General features: G+C 36.3%; 1 protein-coding gene across 1 annotated transcript in view; it reads right to left on the bottom strand.

Annotated features, from left to right (window-relative positions):
- Window positions 1–9,657: 9,657 nt before the first annotated feature.
- Window positions 9,658–26,164, bottom strand: part of LOC126045365 (sodium channel protein type 2 subunit alpha-like) — a 77,529-nt gene continuing 61,022 nt past the window's right edge. The window contains 9 exon segments of the mRNA XM_049816396.1: window positions 9,658–11,577; window positions 11,579–12,722; window positions 13,069–13,339; window positions 13,747–13,844; window positions 16,846–16,987; window positions 17,781–17,834; window positions 20,299–20,580; window positions 20,852–20,974; window positions 25,715–25,888. Of these exon segments, the coding sequence (XP_049672353.1) occupies window positions 11,544–11,577; window positions 11,579–12,722; window positions 13,069–13,339; window positions 13,747–13,844; window positions 16,846–16,987; window positions 17,781–17,834; window positions 20,299–20,580; window positions 20,852–20,974; window positions 25,715–25,888 (2,322 nt within the window). The 3' untranslated portion in view covers window positions 9,658–11,543.

Below are 26,164 nucleotides of genomic sequence, written 5' to 3'. Positions count from 1 at the left end.
CATTTTGGTCCTTTCCTTTGTGTTTATCCCTACTCTGCCCACCTCCCTGTGAGCTTTCTGAACAGTTACTTCTCCTCTTCCTTTCCATCTCTTGCCTTTTTTCCCCTCCTCTCACACCCTGATAAACAGTAAAGAGCAGAGAACTGTGATGGGGAAACCCCGCCTCGTCCACAAGTTTGCCAGTTCTGCACTCAAGGCCCTCACCACAGTGTGCAGGGTGGAGGAATGACTTGTTAACTGTCATGCTTTCACAAACAGATCTATTGAAGGGTTAAGATGCTCTGCTCTTGTTTGCGGTGTGCTGAAAGACAGCATTTTCTACCTGCTCAGTAACTACCGTAACTTATCCAGTGCCTTTGCAATGAACAGGCTGGGAAGAATCAGAAAGCAATAGGTTGGTCAGTCTCTCATCCAGGAAATCAGCTAAACCTTAGATTAGCTTGCTAACACATTTGGTAGCTTTTTGGCATTAAAGGTGCCTCAAGGTTTTTCACCACCCGAATGGCCAGCAGCTGGTGATCTCCAAGGAAGGTTTTCCAGAGCAGTATCTCAGCTGTGCTCAGAAAGACTAGAAATTTAGATTGGGCTCTGCCAGATTCTATTTAAAAAATTGTTTTTAAATATACTTAGTGCTGTATAGGTTAGCAAGATTTTAGAAAAGCCATTAGGCACCATGAGAAAACTTTTAAAGTGTTAGAGAAACTCATAGCTGAAATTACCCTGACATTTAACTATACTCTTGAAACTGTTAAGAAAATGCAGTCAAACTTAAAGAAACTCTCACAAGTTTATGAATAAACCAGGTATTTTCCAAAAGCGCTTATCACTTTCATCAGATGGGACGTGTTTTAAAAGGATAGAACCAACTTATCTATATGAAAAAAAAGAAAAAGTACAAGCAGAAAGTAAGTTGGTTATCAGTCTCTAAGTATGAACTATTATCTGCTTCCGCTTACAGTTAATCAGGACATTTTAAGGTAGCATTTTTGCCATATTTCAAAGTTTTTTAATATCACTTCTAGAGTGTCTTCTGTCCCCATGAGGGGCGGCTGAGTACTGTGCATCTGCTTTTCGAAGCATACATACACAAATCTATAGTGGAATACAACTACCTATAAAACCTGAAAGACTCAACTTGTCTCTAATTTATTTTTCTAAAAAACAATGTCTTTTTTCTTCATGCTTTAACATTTATTCTATTGCTGCTGAAGTCTATTTGCTAATGAGGTTACCTACCACCATTTGCTGGTGCTGTCATATGTGAAATAACTGCTACAGCTGATCCAATTACTCTTCAGCTCCACTGTTTGAACCATGTGCTGCGATAGATTGATTTGTGGTCTTCCTGCTTGAAAGGCAACTCTTCTCTTCCAGACTGAGAACAGAGCAGGAAGGAGAAGGAAAAGAGATGGAGACTTCATTATACTCTACTAGATCTGCCTTAAAGTCAGAAGGGAAAAGAACCTGTGTCTAGAGAAACAGGTGTAGGCTCTTAGATGTGGCATTATAGGTAAACGTATTGAGCCCTTCATGTCAAATGAGTGCTACATAAATTTTGAAGCTGTTAAAATTTTTTTCAACTGTTAGACATGCAACTCAAAAGTTCAGTAATTCTTCACCTGTGGAGAGGAGTAGTATCAGAATTGAGGAATATAGAGAACTTATATAATTTAATCCATTGTTTGGTTCAATTACAGTTGGCTTTCTAATGTATCTTTTCACTGGACTTGATAACGTAAAACGAAAACTTGGAGATGAAGAAGGAATTTGGGCATCTGCAATAGGATTTGAGATGCAGCATGCTATGGTATACCAACTCTCACTTTCTCCAAAACCAGACTACTTACTGGGCATTTGAACAAATAGCGCTATACCTTGTTTGAATTGCTTGTTCAACCAAAGGGACATGCATGTCAAATGCATCTCACCTACACAAACAGAAACTTAAGAGGACAAGTCTGTGAGAAAATTCATACTGAGAATGACACAGTTCAGATCAAATTCTTACACAGGACCTGATGACTGCTTTTGTTTTTCGTTTTGGGGTGTTAAAATACCTTAAAATATTTCTTTTACTGTTCTTCTGAACCTTAGACCACCTATGCACATCTGCTGCCCTTGCCTTTATAGATAAAGCACTTCCATAAAAGCAAATATGAATTCTGAACTTTTAAACCTTGTTATATGAGTAGACCTGAGCCTCGTAAGAAGTTTTAATATTCCCTTGTGTTCAAGCAACTCCATTTCTCCTGGGCTTTAATCAGGTGGTTGTCCTCTGAAAAATTCTATACTCTGAGATAAGGGAGAGAAATAAGAAGTCAACAGATTGTATTTTAACATTTTTCCAGTTTTTACTTTTTTTCCTTTTTAGAAAAACCCAAGTTTTTACATATTCTTTCTCTAGATTTATTATGAATGCATAGACATCAGGTCCTCAAAAATATCTCGGTATAGTTGCTATTTGAGCTCTCTAACTAATCAAACCTTAGACCTGTCTTCCCAGGCTTCAGGGGAAACTTTTTGAAACATTCAGACATTTCCAGTACCTATGAAATCATTGTCAATGGTAAAATGTAAAAGCCAGGAAACTAGGCAAGACAGTAGAACCAGGCTGTATGCATAATCCAGTATCTAACTAATGGGATGACAACACACAAATTGTCTTAGTCTTGACCATCACGGACAGCACATGTCAAAATCAACTGCTGGTGCAAGCTGACATACTTTAATATTAAAGAAACATTATCAAAACAAATATTAGCAAAATGACAATGATATCTAAAAGCAATAAACACCTCTTTCCAGTATGTGGCACATAATTCTATCCCCTGAAAAGTTACTGGTAAAGATTTTGAAAAGAGCCATTGATTAAAAAAAATGAAATCCATTATCTAAGAAATCTTAATTTTGAAAGAGTCCCAATCGTCAGTTGTTGAAACAATAACAGTGACAACTGTAGATATTAGAAAAAGCACAGTACAGCTTCTGTACACTTTACCTGTCTATTTTAGTAAGAGGTAGTTCTAAAATACTGCCTTGGAAAGCTGGGTCTCATGTACTTAAAGTAATTGCTTTCATTTCTTCTCTTATATTGTCAGAGAATTAACAATAAATCAAGAAAGTACACTAAAATCAAGCTATTAGAGTTGCTGTATTTTATGCAGTAAACCTATAGATTTTAATGATTTATAATCTTGCAGAAATCCACACTTTATATACACAAACAGAAAGCTTTCAAGTGGGGTTATTTTTTTACTTTACAGTAATGTTGGTAAGCTAAAACCAATACATTCTCCCAATATTTGGCAGTTCTCAGTGAAATTTGTTTTTAAATTTCTATTTGTTACTCACAGAATAGGCATAGTATTATTGTTAATTAATCTGGGTTATCATGCCAATGACATGGCAATCTAACCTTGATAGTCCAGGTGTAGTCTAATTTATTCTTGACTAATTGCCAAGGGACTTGATAGCAGTTAGAAGGGCTTATTTACATTCTTTTCATACAGAAAGATCCATTAAATATTATTAATACTTGTGCTATTTCACTACAATTATGCCATTTCCAATAGCTGGCTTTCCTAATATGCCAACAGCTGTCTTCCAACAATTCCAACTATGAACAGAAAAAGCAATATATTGATAATCTATGACATTAATAATCACACATAATATTAAACAAATGAATTATAGTGATATATATTATCACTATAGTGATATATATATCTTTTTTTCTGCACCCAAGGTTAAACACAACTGCCCTGGTGGCAGTGGGGCAGTTTCTCTCCTGCCCCCCTGTAAGCAAGTAGCTGCATGATGCCTAGTTGCTGGCTGGGCTTAAACCACGACAGTGGCTTATATTTAACCTTAGGTGCAGAAAAAAATGCCACAAAAAGGGGTTTGAGATTAACTTTTTGTAATTAGAGAGACATTTATATTCATTATTTGACTCCGAAGTCCTTCCTGTCCATCCCTCTACATGCATGGCTTCCTTCCAGGGCCTTGAACTCCAGGGGTTACACAATACAACATTTTTATATATAAATAACATTTCAGAGACTCCTGTATGCTCTTGCATACACATCTAACGAGATCCTCTCAAATTCATTTTTTAAAGTCTTCTCCCTCCAAGATTTACCTTGAGCTTATAAATCTTACTTATCTTTAGTGAAATAATAATGCTAAATCTGTAACCTCTTCTGTATGTTTTACATCAGAGATGAGTGGTAATGGTGTATGTTGCAAGTCTTTGGCACAGCCGTCTTGAGAAAAATTAACGTCCTTCCCCAATATTGTACTTTTGAAGGCAATTCTTGTACTCTTCCTTAGACAAGGCAATAAGAAAGCAACCCTTTTACCATAAGGTAAAGACTGAGAGTCATTTTATTTAGACTACATAGCTAGAAGAAAGTAGAAATATTTCTCTTTTAGGAAGTCTGTAACTGGAAAATGGTTAAGTCAGAATGGGTTTGATTTAAATTCTACGGAAGGCTGTTGTACAAGGCCTATTGTTTTCAGTAGTTTTCAATCTGGATCTAATGTTAGAAGTGGATATACTGAGAAATTAGTTTTCTTTTCTAGGTGTAATTGAAAAGATATAGCTATTGCTGTATGGGTACTACTTACCTGTTCTTCCTTGAGACTTCCACAAATATACTTCCATAAGAACAATGGCAAAAGTGGAGTCAGAGCTTGTAGACTAAATGCAGCTCTGAAGAATGTTTGGGGTTTTTTTACACTGTCTATATGCGGGGATACTGAGGAAACCTTTCAGATTCAGTTTCTTTGACTTAACAGCCCAGAAATTTTTAAAAGCTAAGAAATTGCACAACAGAGTTTTTTGGACATTACTATTGACAAGGCTAGGAAGGCCTGCAAACTCAACCTTTCCCTGTCCTTCAGAGAGGAAAACCTATTTTGTTTTACTTCATGATGAATTTTGAAAGTTCATTCATACTACTTCAGTCTGAACTGTCATGTGAAATCTTCATGTCATGCAAAGGAACTGATAGCGGAACAGGGAAAGAAAGCTGGTGTGCAAGTAGGTACCACGTAATATGGAGAAGTTGAGCCTGCATGCCCTCCTATTACACCCTTTCCCCTTTTCTTTTTCTTAAGAAAACTGAGGTGATTTTTAGACTCTAAAATTATTAAAGACGTTTATATAATAATAGACAAGAATAAATAGGGTACATACACATAAATATGTTTTGGATATTAACGGATGTGTAAAGTATTTTTGGATCCTAGGTTTTAGTATGAAGTTTTCTCTCTGATTACAGAAGCAAAACAGATTCACTTGTGCCAAGACAACCATTTCTAATCGTACCCTGCTGCAGATTTTTCTCACTTTCATGTTCTTCGGTACAATATTTTAGTTTTAGAGTGCATCAACTTCCAATTAACTTCTGCAAAAGATTTTATATTAATAACCTTTCAGTAATATCGGCACTGTAATTTCCTTTCCTGTCATCAGTTCTTCTATGTACCTTTTGAAATTTCCTGTGTTTGAAGCTCTCCTTATATGGGGTAGAATTCAATTGTGAAATAAAGGTTTTAATCCTAAAACAGAAGTAGAAAAGTCACATTAACATTTTATTATGTTTTCTCCATATCTGCCACTGGTTACCATCCTTTCAACACAAACATTCTCAATTCCATGTTCTTTTAGTTTTCATACAAAAGTAATGAAATTCTGAAAGATTGTTGCAACATGGCAGGTAAATGAAATTTCAAGTAATTGCTTTTCAAATAAATGAGAAAGCAAGAGCAGTAAAGCTGGTGAGTTCACAGTGCTCTTGAGCATCACTCCCAAAATATTTTTTTTTTCTTGGATGTACATGCACCTCCAGACAGAGGCTACCAAGAGCCTGCATTTATCTGCCCACCTATTTGTCACCCCATAAATCACATCCAGTTTCCAAACCTACACAGTTAAAGTGTGAGCAGCTGCTTTCCATCTATAAAAATAAATATACTAGTATTTGCAACAATGTTGCATGAACCTTTATACATCACCTGTAACGGCCATCAAGAAGTTAAGACAAGAGAGATTACAGGGATTCACAATGCCTATTATTAGAGAGAGCATTTTACCTTTTTGCCTATTATTAGAGAGAGCATTTTACCTTTTTGCCTACCTGAGACCACGAACATCGCTGGCATAGTCCAGTTTGCCTTATGTAGTGGATGCGGATGCAGTTTTTACTGAACATTATATATAGATATTTATGCAAGTATTGCTGCAGAATATGGGCATAAAGCTACTGTATAGTTTGGCAATCAAAAAGTGCCACATGACGGGTTGCTATGGTATCTGCAAGCATGACATTTTTATAAAGCAATACAGCATGTAATTCTCTGACCATTTTTGAACATGAATGTTACAGATACTTACTACTTTGAGAATGAAAACAGCTTATTACATTCTGTTTCAGATATACATTTTCTGAAAAACATTGTGGGGGTTTTTAATCAGCTGTCAGATTCTACAAAGATTATTATCAAGATTGCTGTTAACATAACATGCTTTTAAGACAATAGAAAATCCAAGTGCAGAGCATGTCTGGCACTGCTGGTTTTGAGTGTTGTAAATTGTTTATGAAGTGTCATTCCTTATTTTCATCAAAAGCTTTTCTTGCAGCAGAGATCATGTGTGCTTCAGCATGCAATTTTCCCCTTCTGGAGGGATGACAATGTGCCGCAGTTTACTTTGCTTGGGTTACACTGCAGTCCCTGCAGTATCATCGTTTTTTTTGGTTGGTTTTTTTTTTGTTTGTTTGTTTGTGTGTTTTTTTTTTTTAAAGGCAAGCACTAGGATATGTCTGTTTCACCGTGCAACAGCTCCCACTGATCAGCAAGGAAAAATAAAATATGCTAAGTAACAGAGACTGCATGCTGTATCACAGACAAAACCTAGCTGTGCTCAGAGGAAGAGATGGGTACCATCCCCCACTGAAAATGATGTTGCTAATGCAGAGCCATTAAATATTCCTACACTGCAGATATTTCAGATTATTTCTCCTAATGCATTATAAAGCTAGATAAGCCTTTCTGAATACATACTGTAAGAACAAGTATCGTAAGAATTTTCTATGTCCAAAAAAACTCATAGCATTTTTAATATTACTTCATGTTATATATGACTGTTTGCCATGAAAATCAGACAGATACTTTCATCTGTGATTCTTTTAGAAGGTTGGGGCTCTTTCATCGGTGCACCATGGGATTAAATGAATAATGCCTATTAATAAAAGTAAAGCTAAAGCTATCTGTGGAATTCCCCAGTGCATCAACACCCTTCGACTATATTTTAATAAGCTCAGATAAATGTGGCAGTTCTTAACCAATGTGGTGTCAGGTCTGGATACAGGGCCACGTGCCCTACAGGGTACAGAACCTAAATCCAAAACCTGCTGGTCCAGTCACAGAAGAATTACCAACAAAGCTATCTTAACACAACAAGCCGGATTATCATATTGTAGCTTTAGTTCACTAGAACAAAACAAGTATAAAATCTATAAATTCTCTGGAAAACTGTAGGCTGTCGCCTCTGCCTGTGACTGGAATTTGCATTTTCTTGATCCCTTCTGCTGCTGAAGGAAGACCCAGGCCCAGCACCACGGTCACCTGGCAGGTGGTTGTGCCCTCTTCTGGATGCAGTCAGGCTTAGCGATCTATTATCAATCCTGTGCTGCTGACAGCCAGAGGAGAGATACTCTTTTACTGAATCTGATGTATTTATGGTACTCAGCAACATACATTTCTGCTTAAAAATAATACAGACAACCCCCAGAACATATTTTAGGTCTCTTTACAAACAAAAAGCAAGTGAGCAATATCCTACCTCTTCCCCCTGCCATCTTTCCCTTTTATATTTTTACAATACCAGTAATTTTTTTACGCTGGACACTGGACAAATCTTCTCCATAGAATTTAAACAGAATTTTCCTATGGAGTCGAGCAAGGCCAAGATTTAAAAAACCTCGGAACTTTTTCCCTTTTATGTCCTAATATAGGTGTTGGTTGGTTGTTTTTGGGGGGACAGAGGTGGGGGGTTGATGGCACCTTCATAAAATAAAATACACTTATATTCCTGGGTGGGTAAGAGAGAGTAAAGAAACCTCATTTCTGAGAATATTTTAAAGGAGCCTTTCTTATTAATTTTTCATTCTCTGTGAACTAGGACAGTAAGAGAGTGCAGTGTCCTCCTGTTGTAGGAATTTTGCTTAATGCTTTGCATACTGATATATGACTGACCCATTACGCTGAAACATCTGTCTTATATCAATATAAAACATAAATATATTTTATACCTGCAGGTTAAGGAGGAAGACTGCAAGTCAACCGTCTTCCATCAAGGCAAATAACTTCTGGGGTACTGGAATAGTTTCAAAGACATATAAAATGATACAAGTCTATTCAAATACATACACTTGTAATGTGCAAATGTACTGCTCATTTTGCAAAGGACCAAAAAGTTTAGAATTTGAGTCAACAAAAATGGAGAGTGACTTCAGTTGGATTAAGTTTCAATAAACGTAACTTTAACAAGGATAGGAATTTTACAGGGTAAAATAATTTTATAAATTACCTCACATACCTCTGCACACTACAAAATTGGTAGGAAATCATTACATACACATTTCATGCTTATACCACATAGAATTTTTAAGTTAACTATGTACCTGTCCAGCACTGACTTAAAACAATTTTGTTCTTTAAACAGCAATTCAAGAGTATGACCAAGATTTTTTAAAGCACTTACATTATTACTTTGTGTAATAACTGTTAGCAACTAAGACAGTAAAACAATAACTACTCTGGATTTAAAAAAAAAAAGAAATTTTAATTCAAATCAGACACAGTTACTAAAAACATACACGTTGTCCTTCAAAGCACAGCATAATTGAGGGTTTTTTCCTATTAGCTGTATTAGCTATACAGCAGCTACTCTTCACAACAGAAATGAGAATGGGAAAAAATGCACTAATCACCCCAGGCACAGGTTCACCTGCACACACCCTGCCCCATATCCTGCCGCCTGTACGTAGTAACCTCTTGCCAGGGACCACGCCTGTTAGGCTCTGTAAAGGCATCAGTTGCCTGAAGACAGCAGTGGGATGGCCATCAACAGCTCTAACAGGTCTTTTTCCCTTCTCTTGGCAAGGGTGGATTTCTTGAGGGGGAATGGGATTGAAGTGAATCTGTTATCCCCCTGTGGGGCTATTTCAGTGACAGATCTCAGACCACCCACCCCAGAGTGAGCAGTGTCTGCTGGATCTGCTGCTCACCAAGAATGTGGAGACATCCTCCACTGGACTTGGCCACCAGAGGACACCACTGGAGCTGTAAAAATCTGACAAAAAGCCACATTGTTGGAATGGGATTCTTTTCTGAATTCTAGAAAAACTTCTCTGGTCAGGACAACATAGGCATTTCATCTAGATGGTGACAAGTTGGTACTGATCTAAGTCATAAACCAACATGTGATCTAGATGTCTAAAACACATTGCCTCATTGCTAAAGTGGTTCCCCCTTAATTTCACCAACTATTACTTGTTAACATGTATAAACTTCATACAATAAAAACACAAAGACTAAAACAAGTACATAAAAAGGTCATCTTTATTGTTTTGGGTTGTTAGCAATGTAGTTATTTTTGGTAAAACAACTTCCTGCATGCAGTTCATCAGTACACTATGAGCCAATAGTTTCTATAAAAGCAGGAGCCCATATATATTCTAGTTCTTGTGTAAGAAATGCAAGGTATTCCACTGTCCATTGCACAAGTTCACTATTCAGTCTCATGAAGTAAGATGTTGAACAACAAATTATATTTAAAGTGCTTCTACTGCAGTATGAATCAACAAGAAAAGCAGACAGTGCGAGACTAACACTGGGGAAAAGCAATGTTCCTATGACTAAGATCACCCTGAAAATTGACAGACAGGATTATAATTTCAAAAGAAACCCTTCTATCTTGTTTCACATACAACGACCTACCTACTGATCCGTAAGAGAACTGTACTGTCCATTTCTTTTAAAATTATTCCTTATTAAAATATGCAATTACCAATTCACATTGTATCTTAGGTTTCCCAACAGTAAAGTGTCACAGATAGACAGCAGTAAAAATTACTAGCAACGTGAAGATATGTGTAGTTTCTTGTAATAAGTATAAAATGCTATAAAATAAAACTATTTTCAAAATAACAAGAATAGATCAATAGATATATATTATTAAAAAAATTTTTCTAGCCCCAATATATTTGTCCTGTGTAGTCTGGTTATTTACTGCATATCTGTTGATTACAAAACTCAAACAAAATAAAATCTATAATGGCAGCAAACTATTGCTTACTGGTATGAGGAATGATGGTCTCATCGAATAGGATTTTTTCTTTTTACCACTCACATGCCTTCCCATCTTAGATTTTAATAGCTGTAAGATAATAGCAGCAAGCATGCATCAGTTAAAGCTTCCCAATTATTCGCAGTATTACAGAATATATCATATTATGTGTTGAAATGTTATAAGCTACACTTACTAGGGTACATATGTGATGCAATAAATACTAAGTACTTAGGTCACTGTCTCTTTGTTCAAACAGGTATCACTGTGTAAAACAATTGATTAAATACCAGAGGATATTTTACTTACATATATAGTGTCAGCCTTGATGATAAAAAAAGTAATCTAAATCACAATGCAGGATAAAGGTGATTTAAGTACATCCTTTTAGTCATCTCAGTTTTCTGCAGAAGATTGCATTACATAGAGTGGAAACCTGACTAAAGTACCATGGTGGGGGTCAAAACCACCTCTGATGTATGTATTTTGTGTTGCTGGCATGACCCATCCTTCCACAGTATGGAAACTTAAATCTGAGGTATACATTAAGGTAGTATTTGTCCCCAGAGGTATTTTGCTATCAATTTATACCTGTAGCTTTGATTATTGTCCTAAGTGGGATATATCCATATGAAATAAGAAGTCTAGAAACAGACTTTGTAATGAAGTATGGAAGCTACTCATGAAATTACAGGGTCTACAGTTAAAAAAAAGAAAAAAGACTACCACTTTTTTAAATTTCAGTAATTCCCTGTAGGCACAATTTGGTATTTGTAGCAGTATGTGAATTAAAGCAAATGAGATCATGAAAAAAATTGACACACATCGAACATACACAGGAGATGAAATGTACACAGTGCATACACTTATTCCACAAAAATACAGACTTACTACGACCGGTAATTTTGCACTCCATTAAGGGTTCCTACAGTCCAAGTGGAAATCTTGTGTCTCCTCTCCATTAGTGCCAGCTGATGATAAAAACTATGCTTCTGCAAGGTTGCTTCCCTGTTACAGACTGAGAGTTTGCTAGTGAAGGGTCATTATCTTGGTATAGGCACTGACTGTAGCAGTGGGTAAATATGTAAAAACTTGTCATTTTGGCGTAGTCCTCCAATAAGAGTGCTATTGATAGAAACATCATCTTCTCAGGCTTGTGAACATTCATCATGGACAACCTCTTTATCTTTTACTTTTTATTTCCTTTTCTGTCTTTCCCCTTGTTTTTCTGATTTATCATCATCATATTTTTCTTTTTCTTGTTTTGTTACACTGTCATAAGAAGGTGGATATGTGGTGGATGCAGACATATCCATTTTCTCTGGAGGTGAGTTTTCACTTAGCTTACCAATAATCATATCTTTTTTGATAAGCAGATCAACCCCATCTTTCCGATACATAAATGAAAGTTTCTTTACTGACTGTCTTAAAAGATAATGTCTATAAGCACGCTGAATGATGGTAGCAGACACTTCCTCCTGTTTTCGTTTTAACGTAGTTGTAATTGGTTCATAGGAGACTTTTGAAGGATTGGCTGCCATAAAACGTTCTTCCATTTGTATTCTGAGGGCATCCATCTCGTCACTTTCCCCCAAAACACGCTTTGTGAAAGCAAACAAGATGTCAAGGCAGTGAATTCTGTCACCGCTTACCATGGGTAGATCCATTGCAATAAGTTGAATTGTGTTTGGTTTTGGTATATTAAGAGGAGGATCCAGAGAAGCTGCAAAATCAGACAATTTGCTATATTCTATGAATTGTGTTGCATCTGGATCATACTTTTCCCAGACTTCATAGAACATCTCAAAGTCATCCTCGCTCAAGGGTTCAGCACTTTCTTCAGTAGCAACACCGAAGTTCTCCAAAATCACAGCAATGTACATGTTCACCACCACCAGAAATGATATGATAATGTAGCTGACAAAGAAGAAAATCCCAACGGAAGGGTTGCCGCAGTCGCCTTTAACGGAGCTCCCCGGATGATCTTTATGGGGATCACAGTCTGGCTCCCCACTGTTAAGAATTGGGTCTAGCAAACCATCCCAGCCAGCAGATGTGGTAATTTGAAATAGGCAGATCATGCTGTTGCCAAACGTTTCAAAGTTGAACATGTCATCTATACCAGCTTCCTGCTTAACATAGGCAAAGTTGGACATGCCAAATATCGCATAGATAAACATGACCAGGAACAGCAGCAGACCAATGTTGAACAGAGCAGGAAGAGACATCATCAAAGCGAAAAGCAGAGTGCGGATTCCCTTAGCGCCTTTAATGAGACGCAGGATTCTACCGATTCTGGCAAGTCGTACAACTCTGAACAAAGTGGGGGACACAAAGTACTTTTCAATCACCTTAGCTAGAAACATACCTGTGAAACATAAAAATAAAATTAAAAGGGTAACATTTCATCACAGATTAGATTTTCTACAACAAAGTATAAATAAAGAACATCTCTACCTGTGGAATTAGTGGAAATTATAATTGGAGATAAAATTTATCTGCTATGGGTAATTTAAACTTTTTTCCAGCACTCTTAGAAAGAGTATTAAAATTAATATGGAATTATTAAAGAAGTTACTATTCTAAAGTATGCTTTTCATTTCCTAAATAATCAGGAGACTTTCAGTATTTCCACTGATCTGTAAAACTTGACAGAGATAAAGCATTTAATACATGTCTTACTATATTTCATTTTGAATATAAGAATTTCTTACCTACTATTGAAAGAATAACAACCACAAAATCAAAAATATTCCAGCCAACGGTGAAGTAATAATAACGGAGTGAGAACAGTTTGAGGACACATTCTCCAGTGAAAAGAACAACAAAGACCAAGTTAATCCAGTATAAAATATTTTGCATCAGTTCACCCTGGCCATCTGTTTCTATCATCATGGTGACCATGTTAAGACAGATGAGAACCATAATGGTGATGTCAAATGCTTGCTTTGTTACAATATCAAATACCAGACCTTGCAATTTGTTCTGAGGGGAGAAAAAAGAAAAGGTGGTATTATCTTGCACATAATGAACATCCTTTTCCTCCCTTCATTTCCTTCTTCCTCCCCCAAAATATACAACCAAGCAAAAGGCTGAAAAATCTAAAAGCACTGTTCAGTAACTTCTTTATTTGCCAGCTCTAAGTTTTCCCCTCAAAACCCAACAGGCTTCTATTTCTTCAGATTCTTTGATTTGCTACTTCCTCAGGCATAAAAAATGCGACAGATTTTCTCCTGCAGAACAGAAATATGTACATGTTTCAATTCAGAATGAAGGGCTAATTTGACTTCGGCCTAAACCATTTTAGAGTTGAGAGAAATTTTTTGATAGTTAATGTACTGCTGCAACTTCTTCCTAAATGTATATGATACAAGAAGAGGACACATTCTTACCGCTGGTCTAGGTATAGGTTTTTGTGGTTTCTTGGATCCCAGCTTCTTCATTGCATTGTAATATTTCTTTTGTTCTTCTGTCATGAAAATGTCTTGACCTCCAAGGTAAAATAATAAAACCAGAACATATTACAGCCAAGCCTTAAAATCCATTAATTCACAGCACTGCAGAACATGGTTTTTATGAACCATGTATTCATTCTTATACATTGTTACCAAAACCAAAATATAGTAATTATATGAAAAATTGTTAAAAATATCTGGCAAGTCTTGATGGAAAAATAAAACAAATTAAGGAACGGAGAAAACCTCCAGGACTTCTATCTATTTGTTATTTTAAAAAAATACATACCTGATTAATTCAATTAAATACGTACAAAAAAACCCTTGTAAAAATATACATTCCATAGATACTTATAAATCTAACATCATAAACTCCGCACTGTAAATCAATTGACCAGAAATAGAAAAGCTTCAAAGGTAGAAAGATTCACCAAGAGCTGATACACCTTCAGAGAAACTGTATGAGGAAAAATAAATTACTGATGTGACTTTTCAGGATGCACATTTTATTATTTCAGTATGGATATCTCAGTTCAGATGGTTTTTTGCCACACTAGCATTTCCACAGCGTATGTGAGGGTTGATCCCCCTACATTGTACAGAGATCATCAGAAGCATGGGCTTACTCTGGGGTTTCTTGCCTGAATAAGAGGACAGCAGTCTGAGTAAAAGAGTATCGAGACTGGGATGTTTAATACATGTTTGGAAACACTTGTCAGGAAGAAAATTTCTGTTGACAAGTAACTTCCTTTTTTTTCTTTAATGCATTTGTTTGTAAGTACATTCCAGGTATGCATGATGCCAAAGCAGTGGCACTTGGAAACGGCTTTCAGAGTCACAGGTGATTCTGTGACTTGTCAAATGAAGTGTCAATCTTATTGGGAAAGTAATGATGAACCCAGATGAAGACGTTCTTGAGTCTTTCAGCAGTGGCTACACATAGACATGAACATTTAGAAGTCAAAAAAAATCCTATTTATCATGCTCTCATAATAAGCCAAATAATCAAGTAAAATTCAGTTCTTAGAGAGTAAGGGTTTTGGAAGAAAAACAAGAAATTAATTTGCTGATTATGGTGGAAATGTGATGTGACTCTGTCAGGAGATTTAACCCAGTGGGAAATAAAAACAAAACAAAACAAAAGCAAGCTATAAAGGAACTGGCATTGAACTGAGGATTTCTTCTGCTGCCTTACTGATGTAATGGCTATCAAGAGTGAATAAGTCATCATCGTCTCAGTGTGCTATCCATAGGGAGAACAGTGGTCTCAAGACACATTATATCCCTTTGAGGACTGTAATGGTTAAGAATTTGACAGCTAGTGGAACACTTTTTTTCCCCATGGGAACTAATGTAATGAAAGTAGGATGCACACAGGGACCAAAGAAATGCACACAGTTTAACTACACAGGGACAGTATATTGCAACATGAGGTCTTTCCCATTCATATTCCAACAGTGTTGCCCAAAATGGAGAGATCTCAGTGATGTGAAGGCAGAACAAAGGCAAGAAAAATACTGGTGGGTGGCTGTGCACTGCATGATCTGCACATTTCTATGAGCATGGGTTCATCTATAAATTCAAAAGACAGGCAACTAACGTTTGCTAATTTGCTACATGAAACTGAAGAATAGCACATAGAGTTTTCCCCAGCCTACTTGTTGTTCTTTGTGATATCTGTGGTATTTGACTTCCTTGGTGACAGTTACAACAGTTACAAATGTACAAGGGGTGTATACCACGCTGCCAGAAAAAGCCCTTCAGCAGGAACCCTTCTCTGGCTTCTGAGTTATGATGACTACAGTAGACGGTGTCTGCCAAGTGAACTTCATAGAATTTATAATCACCTCATTACCAAGTAAGGTCACCTTGTTACATACAGACTGACAAAATGCCAACAGCATGTATATAACCTTAGTCTTCCTCTCCAAGGATAAGAAACTGAACCACCTTCCTTTTAAGTACTGGACGCCCCTGATGTTTATTCCAAGGGAGGTACAAACATCTTGAAGGATGAAGATGTCATCAGGTTTGGAACCACAAACTCATCTTTTCTATTATGTGGGTCTGCAGATAAGAGACTCAAAGGATCTGAAGAAGCAACATACGAAGCTGCAGACTTCAATCTCAACTGGAAAGATTTACTGGAAGTTTCCACTGCAGTAAGTCTAGCAATATCTTTTTTTCAGTACAATGAATCAAACTTGACAAACCATCTAGAATCACAAATGAAGAAATTATGTACTGCCAAAATCAATATTCCAGTATGATTCTGCTCCAAATGTGCACAGGAAAATAAGACTATTGTAGACCTTAGACAGCATTTATAGTTTAAATAATAAGTAGAATTTAATTTGCCATCATAGTTTGAATTTTAATCGATTTAAATGCTACTGCAGTTCTTGGCACAATCTTGTGCTCATCTGAATAATAGAAACAATTTCAGTTGAAAAGAAAAACTACATGTTTTCAAATGTCAACAATTTTCATTCTCTTGCGAATTCACTACTAACTCATGAGACAGTTTCCCAACCCTCTCTAATCTTACAGTACAGAGAGTAGTTCCAGCATTCAGCCTGTCTGTATTAGTCTCTTTATAATTGAGAAGGCCTTCACAGTACCACTATATGTTATTTGTGTATCAATTTTGATATTTGTAGTTTTGCATATTCTCTTCTTCCCTGTCGTCTATTTGCTTGAATTAAGTCATCTCCATTTTCACATAGCTTTGTCACAGCACTGTAAGGGCGAGCGAAACACAATACATCCCTTTCTGATGTACGACATATCATTGGGCTGTACAGGGATGTGGAGAACACTTGGACATTCAGCATAAGTTTAAATTACTTCAAATGCCTTAAAAAGCAAAGACTACTATTTCATTATTTTGAATAGAATAAAAGGAAATCTTAATAGGTGATTTCTTCTTTTTCTTTCTATTACTATGAGAATTTTCAGACACTCATATTTATCCTTGCATACATTTGCTGAATGCTCAATAACAATGAAGTGTAGTGAAAATGAAACATGTGATACTTATCTTCTTTTTTTGTTGGTTGAAGTTATCTATGATGACACCAATGAATAAGTTTAGGGTGAAAAACGATCCAAAGATGATAAAGGCAACAAAGTAAATATACATGTACAGGTTGTCCTCATACTTGGGCTGTTTCTCTGTCTATGTAACACAGAAAAACAGGAATACATCACAAATAACAGTTAAGACAAATTACAGTATACCAAGCAGTAACAGTAGTTGCATCCAGCTGGACAGCAACTCCTTGACAAGGTGGGAAAAACAGCTGTTTTGGAGCACACCCTACACTTCCCTTATCTTTGAACTTGAAAATCTATTTAATAATGTGTCTATAATTGCATCACAATCCCCTTCTCTCTGACAGTTCCTCTCTAATGACATTTGATGTTTCATGTAATTTCTACTAAATTTGACAGAAGTGTGCAAATCTCAAAAGCAATTCAGTTCCTATGGACTTTATGCAAATCAGGAGCTGGATAGAGGAGAGATGCAAACAAATACCAGCATTAACAGAAAAACAGGCAAAATTCAGCCATTTTATTTTTTGAGATCGCCAGAGTCTACAGCTCTGGATTAGCTATTGCAGGTGATGTCACTTGATTATTTGGGTTATTTCTGGAGACACAGGAAAAACTTGTTTCCTAATCTGTACAATCACAGTGACATAAATTAATAGGAAACCAGATTTTATTAGTTTATTTACAGATTACTTATTAAATTAGTAACACTTTATATAGATCTACCACTATAATTTTTTTTTACCTATTAAAAGTATATGCACTTAACTACTTTATAGTGCATAGCTTTATACAGAAAATTTGTCAAGGTGTTATCTTTTTATTCTTTGTATTTTACTTTATTTCAACTGCCATCCAAGAAGCATTACATTAATCTTATATTTGTTTTCACTTGGTAAATTTTATATTGCACTTACTTCTCTAGAATCAACCGCAGCATACATGATGTTCATCCATCCTTTAAATGTTGCCTAAAAACAAAGTTTGTTAATATTTTCTATCAAAGCTCCAATTTTGTAAACATTCTAAATAAAACACTGTCTTCTGCAATGTATTTGCACCCACAAAAATAAAGAAGAATATTAAATGTCTGGTAAGACATGCGTGAATTATTCACAGGAAGTAATTTACTGTGGAATACTTTTCCCTAATACATAAACACTGAATAAATTCTAATCTTCATGTGAATTCATATAAACTCTATGTGGGATGAGTTACATTCAGTATCTGAGAATAACAGGAAGACTGCAATTTTTAAGGCGGCACTCGGTTCTAACTTTCTGACTACCAAAAAACTGGAGGACGACTCCAAAAATCAGCCACCATGGGTTGGCATTTTTCAAACAGAATATGCAAATAGTCCTAGAAGAAACTCCAGAAGACAAGTAGTCCCAACAAATCTTAAGAAAATAACAGAATCATAGCATGGTTTGGCTTAGAAGGGACCTTTAGAGATTATCTAGTCCCAACTCTCTGCCATGGGCAGGGACATCTTTCAACTACATGACACACTTACAATAATGGGGCATCCACAACTTCTCTGGGCAAGCTGTTCTCACCACCTTATCATTAAAATAAAAAAATTTCTCCTTATATACAAACTAAATCTACCCTCTTTCTGTTTAAAACTGTTGCCCCTTGTCCTGTCACTACAGGACTTGGGAAAAATTTTCTCTCCGTGTTTCTTATAAGCCCCCTTTATATACTGAAAGGCCACAATAAGGTCCCCCTGGAGCCTTCTCTTCTCCAGGCTGAACAACCCCAACTCTCTCAGCCTTTCTTCCAGCCCTCTGATCTTTTTCTTGGCCCTCCTCTGGACTCACTTGAAGAGGTCCATGTCTTTCTTGTACTGTTGGGGTCTCATGAGAGTGGGGTGGATGGGGAGGATAACCTCCCTAGATCTGTTGGCTACACTTCTTGTTATACAGCCCAGGATATGATTGGCTTTCTGGGCTGCAAGTGCACACTGCCAGCTCATGTCCAATTTTTTGTCCACCAGAATCCCAAAGTCCTTCTCTGCAGGGCTGCTCTCAATACATTCACCCTCCAGTCTGTACTGATACTGGGGATTGCCCTGACCCAGGTGCAGGACCTTGCACATGGCCTTGTTGAACTTCATGAGGTTCACAGGGGCCCACTCCTCAAGCTTGCCAAGGTCCCTCACAATGGCATCCCATCCCTCTAAGCATATCAACTGCACCGCTCAGCTTGGTGTCATTTGCAAACTGCTGAGGGTGCACTCAATCCCACTATCTATGTCGCTGATGAAGCTATTAAATAGTAGTGGTCCCAGCGTAGACCCTTGAGACACCCCACTTGTTACTGGTTTCCACTTGGACATTAAGCCGCTGACTGTAAGTCTTCGGACACAGCCATCCAGCCAATTCTTTATCCATCTAGAGGGCCTTCCATCAAGCCTACTCCTGTGAGCTATGATATTAAGTAAAAACAAGGTATGAAGGGTATGTTTACTGGAAACATTACATAGCTGAACCATTCTATACAACATACAAGAGCTAACAGCACTGCTGTCCTCTACACTGGTAATTTATGCAACTGCCTAGTGCTATTTAGCAATAGCTAGTGTTATTCCCTGGAGCAATCAGACGGTAGCCTGCTGGCACAATACTAACTACTAAATACTACCAGTTGGAGATTTTTAAAGACAGAATAATTACCAAGTACTTATGAGCACAAATATTTTCCCAGAAGCAGTTTGTCAAGCAAACCCAAATACGAATGTAAGCTTCTGTCCTATTGGCTCCAATTTAGATGCTGCCTCTAAAAAAGGCTTGTGCTTAGAAATCTAGCACTAGCAAATTCTGCAAATGCTCATCCACAGTTTAAAAACAAGCTAAAAACTATCTCTAAAAAACCCACTTGATAATAACAGACAACAACTAGAGTGGGACTAGTACGAACAGTAAAAAGGGAAAGAAGAGAAAGGAAAAAAGTGAATTTAAAACCTTTTTCTAAATCAACCGTTGGCTCTCTTCTTGTTTGAAGATCAGATGAGCCCTAGAATATATCTATTTGACTACCATGGTAAAAATTTAAGTCAACATGCCTTAACAGATCAAGAAAATAAAAGAAAATTCATCCTAGCTGCCCTTTTTTTTTTTTTTTTTTTTTTTTTTTTAAATTTTAACTAGATAATGTATTTCTGTAGAACTTGAAAAGGTGTTAGTAGTTGGGTGCCAAGGAACTTTATATCCCTCTGGTAGATATTAGATATTCCTCCTCTTCCAAAATGGCCACAGAATGTATCAGATTTTTACCATAAGCAATATTAATTAGCTTCATAGAACACAATTATAAAACCAAATCCTGCATCCATTCATATATTGTAAAATAACACTGAAAATTATGGAACTAAGGGTTACTGCTACAAAAGTTAAAGCTGGAAAACTAATTTATCAAAATGTATACACTTACTACTTGAAGCAGAGAAAGATAACCAGCTCCAACATTATCAAAGTTTACTTTCACATTTTTCCACTGAACATCCACAGAAGTCATCATAAGATTTTTACACACAGTTGCATTACTGACTTTTTCTGGTGGGAAATTCACACCAGTTGTGGTGTTAACACAGTGATAGAACTTGCCAGCAAACAAATTTACTCCCATGATGCTGAAAATTAGCCAGAATGTAAGACAAACCAGAAGTACATTCATAATGGATGGGATTGCTCCAGTAAGAGCATTCACAACCACCTAGTAAATAAACAGAGAGAAAAAAACTTTTTAAAAACAGTATGTAAAGAAGTAAAGAGATCACTTTTTATTTCAAATGTAGCAAAAAATTTAATGTAAAACATTAAAATACTTTGAAGTAATCCTAACAGAAAAGGAATAACACATATAATACAATCAAACATGCTACTGTTGGCCTTGAAAACAAACATGCAGTTCAGTGCTCCTCTGTGATTTTATAATTAGGCATATTTTTATGGATTTGTTTTACACACTATTTCTTTTTTCTTACCCTCATGCCTTCAAAGCGTGACAAAGCTCTTAAAGGTCTCAAAGCTCTTAATGTTCGGAGGGATTTAATTGCACTGAGTTCTGAGAAACCAAGGGCATTAGCTACTAAGCTAACCAAGGAGACCTAGAGGAAACAAAGCAAAACAAAAGAATTTTTTAATTTTTTTTTTAATAGCCTCACAATGCAAATGTAATGTCTCAAGGAAGAAAACTTTGATCTGGATATCAGAAAACAGTTCATTAGGACCCTAAACTTCTAGTAAGAACAAATAAAAAAGAACAACAACAACAAAAAAATTACTAGAACATTGCATGTAAATTTCAGAACATTTTAAACAGAGACCTTAATCTCTGCAATTTTCATCACAGAGTGCTAGTTAGAAGAATGCACATCATATCTGTGCAAAATGAAGAGCAATTTGGACAAAAAGAATTTGAATAAAAGCTCATCTTCCCAATAAACTCAGCCAAAGCCTGAAATGTACTGAAAACCCAATCCCATTCTATGTGACATGTTACAATACTAAACAGTGCTCTACTACAGATGCATTATTATAGTCATGATAAAATGTGAGCCAGCAGCATTTGCTTCTGCTAATTTGCACTTAGAGTAATTCACTTAACAGGAGATATATAAATAACCAGTAATTCATATTGCCTGCAGATGACGACAGGCTTGGAAGTGGTATATACTCAGTCAGACAGGAATCTGACATGTGTGACTCCTAACTGTATGATAAACACAGAGAAATACCAATGTCAATACAATTACCTAAAAGCAATGCACTCAAATGCATAGAACAGTAGACAGCACTTTCCTGGGAAGTGGAGTTATGACAGAGTTAATAATTTAATTGTGAGCTGTGGCTTGTTGTCTTTTCAGACTACTGCAATCTGGATATTTCAAAATCATAATATCAAATAGCAGAAGAAAATCTGTGTTTACCTCCATTTGACAAAAAACACTGTTTCCAGTGTTTCAAGTTCAAAACTGAAGTTAAAAATTCTAAGTCCAAGAATGATCAAGAAGCTGGTAGATATGTTTTAAGAGTTATCTGCCTTAGAGTATTGAAATGGGTTAAACAATGGCACTTTATAAAATACATAGACAATGAGGAAAAACTGGCTAATTTTTTTAATGTCTTTTAAATATAGCATGCAATGTTTTCATAAAATCAAGGGTGCTTTTAAAAAATCAGGATGCAATGTTTTTTGTAAATCGCACAAACTAGTTAAAACCGAATTAACTCAAGGAACTCAACATCTGTGCAATATGTGAAATACAAGCCAGTGATCACTACAATACCTTATCATGGTGACTATATACCTGTACTTATAAAATAACCCATCGAAAACTTTAGATAATTCAGCTGCTGAAGTAATTATAATTAGGCCACATAGTTCAAGAGAAGAAAATTTCATTTAAAAAAAGGAAAAAAAGAGAACTAGGACAAGATTCAGAAAAAGAACACATTCACTGAGTGGATTGACCATTTATGCCACCAATCTGAATTCCTATACAAACTCAACTATAATACTCAATTTCAGAAGACTGTGCCTTCTTTAAATTCAAGTGCTAGACAAACATTTAGCACAGAAAGCATTAATCCATATGAATCCATCAAGACCTTAAGATCATTAGACCTTACTTTTATAATTCTAGTGAAGACGTAGAGAAAATCTGTTTCAAGCATTCCTGTCAGATAACCATATTTTCTTACATAATGCAGTTATTATATTTTCATATTTGCATTGCAAGAAACCCTCTTCCTGCAAGACTAGCACATCTCTACTTAATGATGCCATAATTTTATCTTTCTTTGTAAACTAAAATACAATTTAATATACTACTTTCTTGTACTTTCTTTTTTTGGAGGGGAGAAAGGTAAGGGAGGATAGTTCATCTCATCACACGGTGCTGATGGCAATTAAAGCCTAATTTTTCTGGTACCATCTGTGGATGTGTGTGCATATGCAAACAAGCTGCTGCTTTTTTTTTTTTTTTTTTTTTAAATAAATAATTTCCTCCTCTTCCTTATTTATGACCATGGTTTGGACAACTCCTGATACCAGGCTCTAAACTTTCTTCCACATACAAAAGTGCTAATTGTAACACTTCTGTGATGTAAAATTAGAAAATAATATTGTATACTATCACAAATACAGTAAATTCAAAAGGTATATTGTAACAAAAAGAAAGGGAAATGTAAAAAATACACTGTAATGATACATGTGAGACAGAATCCATCCTCACCTTCACTTGAACTTTCTGTTCTTATAACTAGCAAACGGGGCATTTGCAGAAAAGCACATTGTTAACGTAAGGTGGAAACACCTTTCTTTGGATTTGTTAAACTGCTTGTGTTTTGGACAATTAATGTGCCTTGAGATTTATTTCGTCTTTTAAGACTGTTACTTTTGTGGAAGAGAGGGTCTAATCCACAAGAATTTTTGAAACCTTCAGTGCAACTGGATTAACAGCCGATTGTCCTGCTGTTTTCTGGTGAGAGACAATGACTTTTGTCCTCACTGAATCTTCCAGTCCAGATGGCTGTCTCCTGTTGCATTTACACAGGAGGAAGCCTTATGGAGATTTCTTTCCTCTAAGGGTAGTTCAAGCAAGCTGTCACACACTACACAATCCCATGTCTGATCTTTTTTATTATACCCTTTTAACTTGCACATGGAAAGCTGAGCAAAACCAGCATTTGTACTTGTTTTGGGGTTAATTATCCTTTTCTGGAAACACTATGAACATCACAACAGGTAAGTTTGTAGCTCTTTCCCAAGTAGGGGACAGCTGAAGAGTTTAGACCAATAGGTACAGAAGGGTTTGCCTAAAAAGATCCTGTAAAATGTTGCCTCACTGTGAAACATTTAATTAGACTGGTACTGGTATGGCAAATTTGTTCAAAGTTTAGCTGGGTAAAGGCAGGGGACAGGAAGATAAAGCAAAGACAGATTCGAACAGTTGAGGGCAGCACACTGCCTGCTACCTAACCAACACGTAAAATGCCAGCAATAAGAGAAAGAATTAAAGTTGCTTGCTACTAGCTAAAAACAATAACAAGTAAATCTGGCAATAAAGTCTGGAAAAGCTAAGCAGACCACCACTGACTTTTTCAGGGGGATGGGTGTGGTGGGAGGAGTGGGTTTACAAGACAGGTGGTCAAACACTGGAAACAGATTGCCAAGTAGGCTGGCAGAATCTCCATTCAAAACTGGGTGTCACCCTGAGCAGCCTAATCTGACCTTGAGGTTAGAACTAATTTCTTAGCTGAGCCTGCTTTCAAGGCAAGGAGCTAGACCAGAAAGCTAGACCACCTCCAAAGGTGCCTTCCAACTAAATTTGTCTATGATCTGCTGCTATAGGGTCATAAGATGTAGGCATTCCAAGCAAGAGATGAAGATGGCTACATGAAAGCACTGAAATCACTAGGAAAAGGAATAGCCCATACTATCCATATGGAGATATGGTATGCTTTACTAAGAAGAATTCATCTTAAACACAATTCAAAGGGGAGAACTCTTATAACTTACTAAGTTTCTTAAAGATCAATACATCTGTTCTGGGAATATATGCTGACTTTATGCTTTGTATAAGTATATATTGGGTCTTCATAACAGAAGAAATGGAGAAGATATGAAAGGAAAAAGCAGAAAATTGAATTTCCCAGACAAAACATATGTTATTTCATGTCATTGAGTTAGCCCATTTGTTCAGAATGGGAATTCTGTGTCCTCACCCTATAACTGATGCTAAAAAGAGAAGCATAGTTAAGTGAGGAAGACTGATAACAAATACCACTTGTGCCTTTCCCTCCAAAACAACCTATTTAAAAAAGAGCATTAGCTAAGTTTCTATTCTATTGGTAGGGGACAAAATTTCTGTCCTACATTCCTGATTCCATCTGATTAATAGAGTTTTCCCCTGTCCATTTGTTGAATTTCCACTCAAGTATCTACACAAAGAGAAAGAAATCCTTTATAAGAACATATCATACAATGTCACTAATTCCATTAATTTCTTTGGAGTGCAATTTCAACAGTAATTTTATAATAATTGTTGAAAAACATTAACTCTGTCACCTAAAACATGGCGCTTTTTTCTGTTATAAGAATTCAGAATTCAGACAGGCAACAAGTGGCATTCTCCATGATCGGAGACAGAGCCAAACAAAACCAAAATAATTTCAGCTTCCAAAAAGTATCTTTAGAAAGTTATGTGTCAATGAAAAGTGCAAGACTTGCAGTGAAATTAGCCTTGCAGCCTAGTGCACAGTGAGCCCCACAACAATCAAGATGAGGACTGAGAATGAGCGATTCCCACTTTTTTTATATTGATCCATAGGCCACCGCTTTTCATTTTCTTCAATCCTTCTTCTTTACTCCAATTGCTGCCTCCTTGCCCCCACCGCTCTTCTTTTGCTGTCTTGATTTCCTGATAACATTCACACCTGAAGCTCTTTGCCAGTGATTCATCAAGCCCAGGATTAACTGTCCCACCCCAACCCCATGTGCTCACTTATATTTCCCTTCCCTTCTGTGTCTACCTCCTCCTTGTTCTCTGTCACCAAATCCAGAAGATTGAAGCCCAATCAGCTGATAGTCTTCACTCACCCATTGGGACGCAGTGCAGTAAAACACAGACAGAACACATGGAATCAATGATAGCATAAATTTAAAGGCAGATTTAGTTACTCACTGAATAATTAGAATGGAATCTTATTCACCAGTATGTCATTTTCTGTTCTTTTAAACCCAATTTATATTCTTCATTGTATATATATGTATCAGATTAGAGTTACATAAAAGAACCTGCGTAAACAGCAGAAATAAGTTACTTAGAAAGTATAGTACCTACACCAACAATCAGGAAGTCCAGCCAGCACCAAGCATTAGTGAAATAAGTTTGAAAACCGTAGGCCACCCATTTTAGCACCATTTCCAGAATAAAGATATAAGTGAAGATTTTATCAGCATATTCCAGTATGATTTTTATAGTCTTGCGCTGTTCAATATATATATCTTCAAAAGCCTGTGAAGAATGGGTTACATATGTCAGATATTCATAGCTCTTTGCAAATTACAAATTAAGCCAAAAGAGCTGAATTAAAAACAGCAAAGTAAAATCACTTTCAACTTCAGGTGTTTTACCTTGAAAAGCCAGCATGAGCAGAGATTACAACTGCATTCTTTCTGAGTTTTAGATTTTATCATTGTCTGATAATGGTATTACAATGTAATAACTGAAGTTGCCAAACAGGGGTTTTAGAAATTTCAGTAATAGTCAACACAGAATTATAATTTGTCA

Source organism: Accipiter gentilis, chromosome 1, assembly GCF_929443795.1.
Source record: "Accipiter gentilis chromosome 1, bAccGen1.1, whole genome shotgun sequence".
NCBI classification, from domain to species: Eukaryota; Metazoa; Chordata; class Aves; order Accipitriformes; family Accipitridae; genus Astur; species Astur gentilis.
This window is presented reverse-complemented; position numbering and strand designations above follow the sequence as displayed.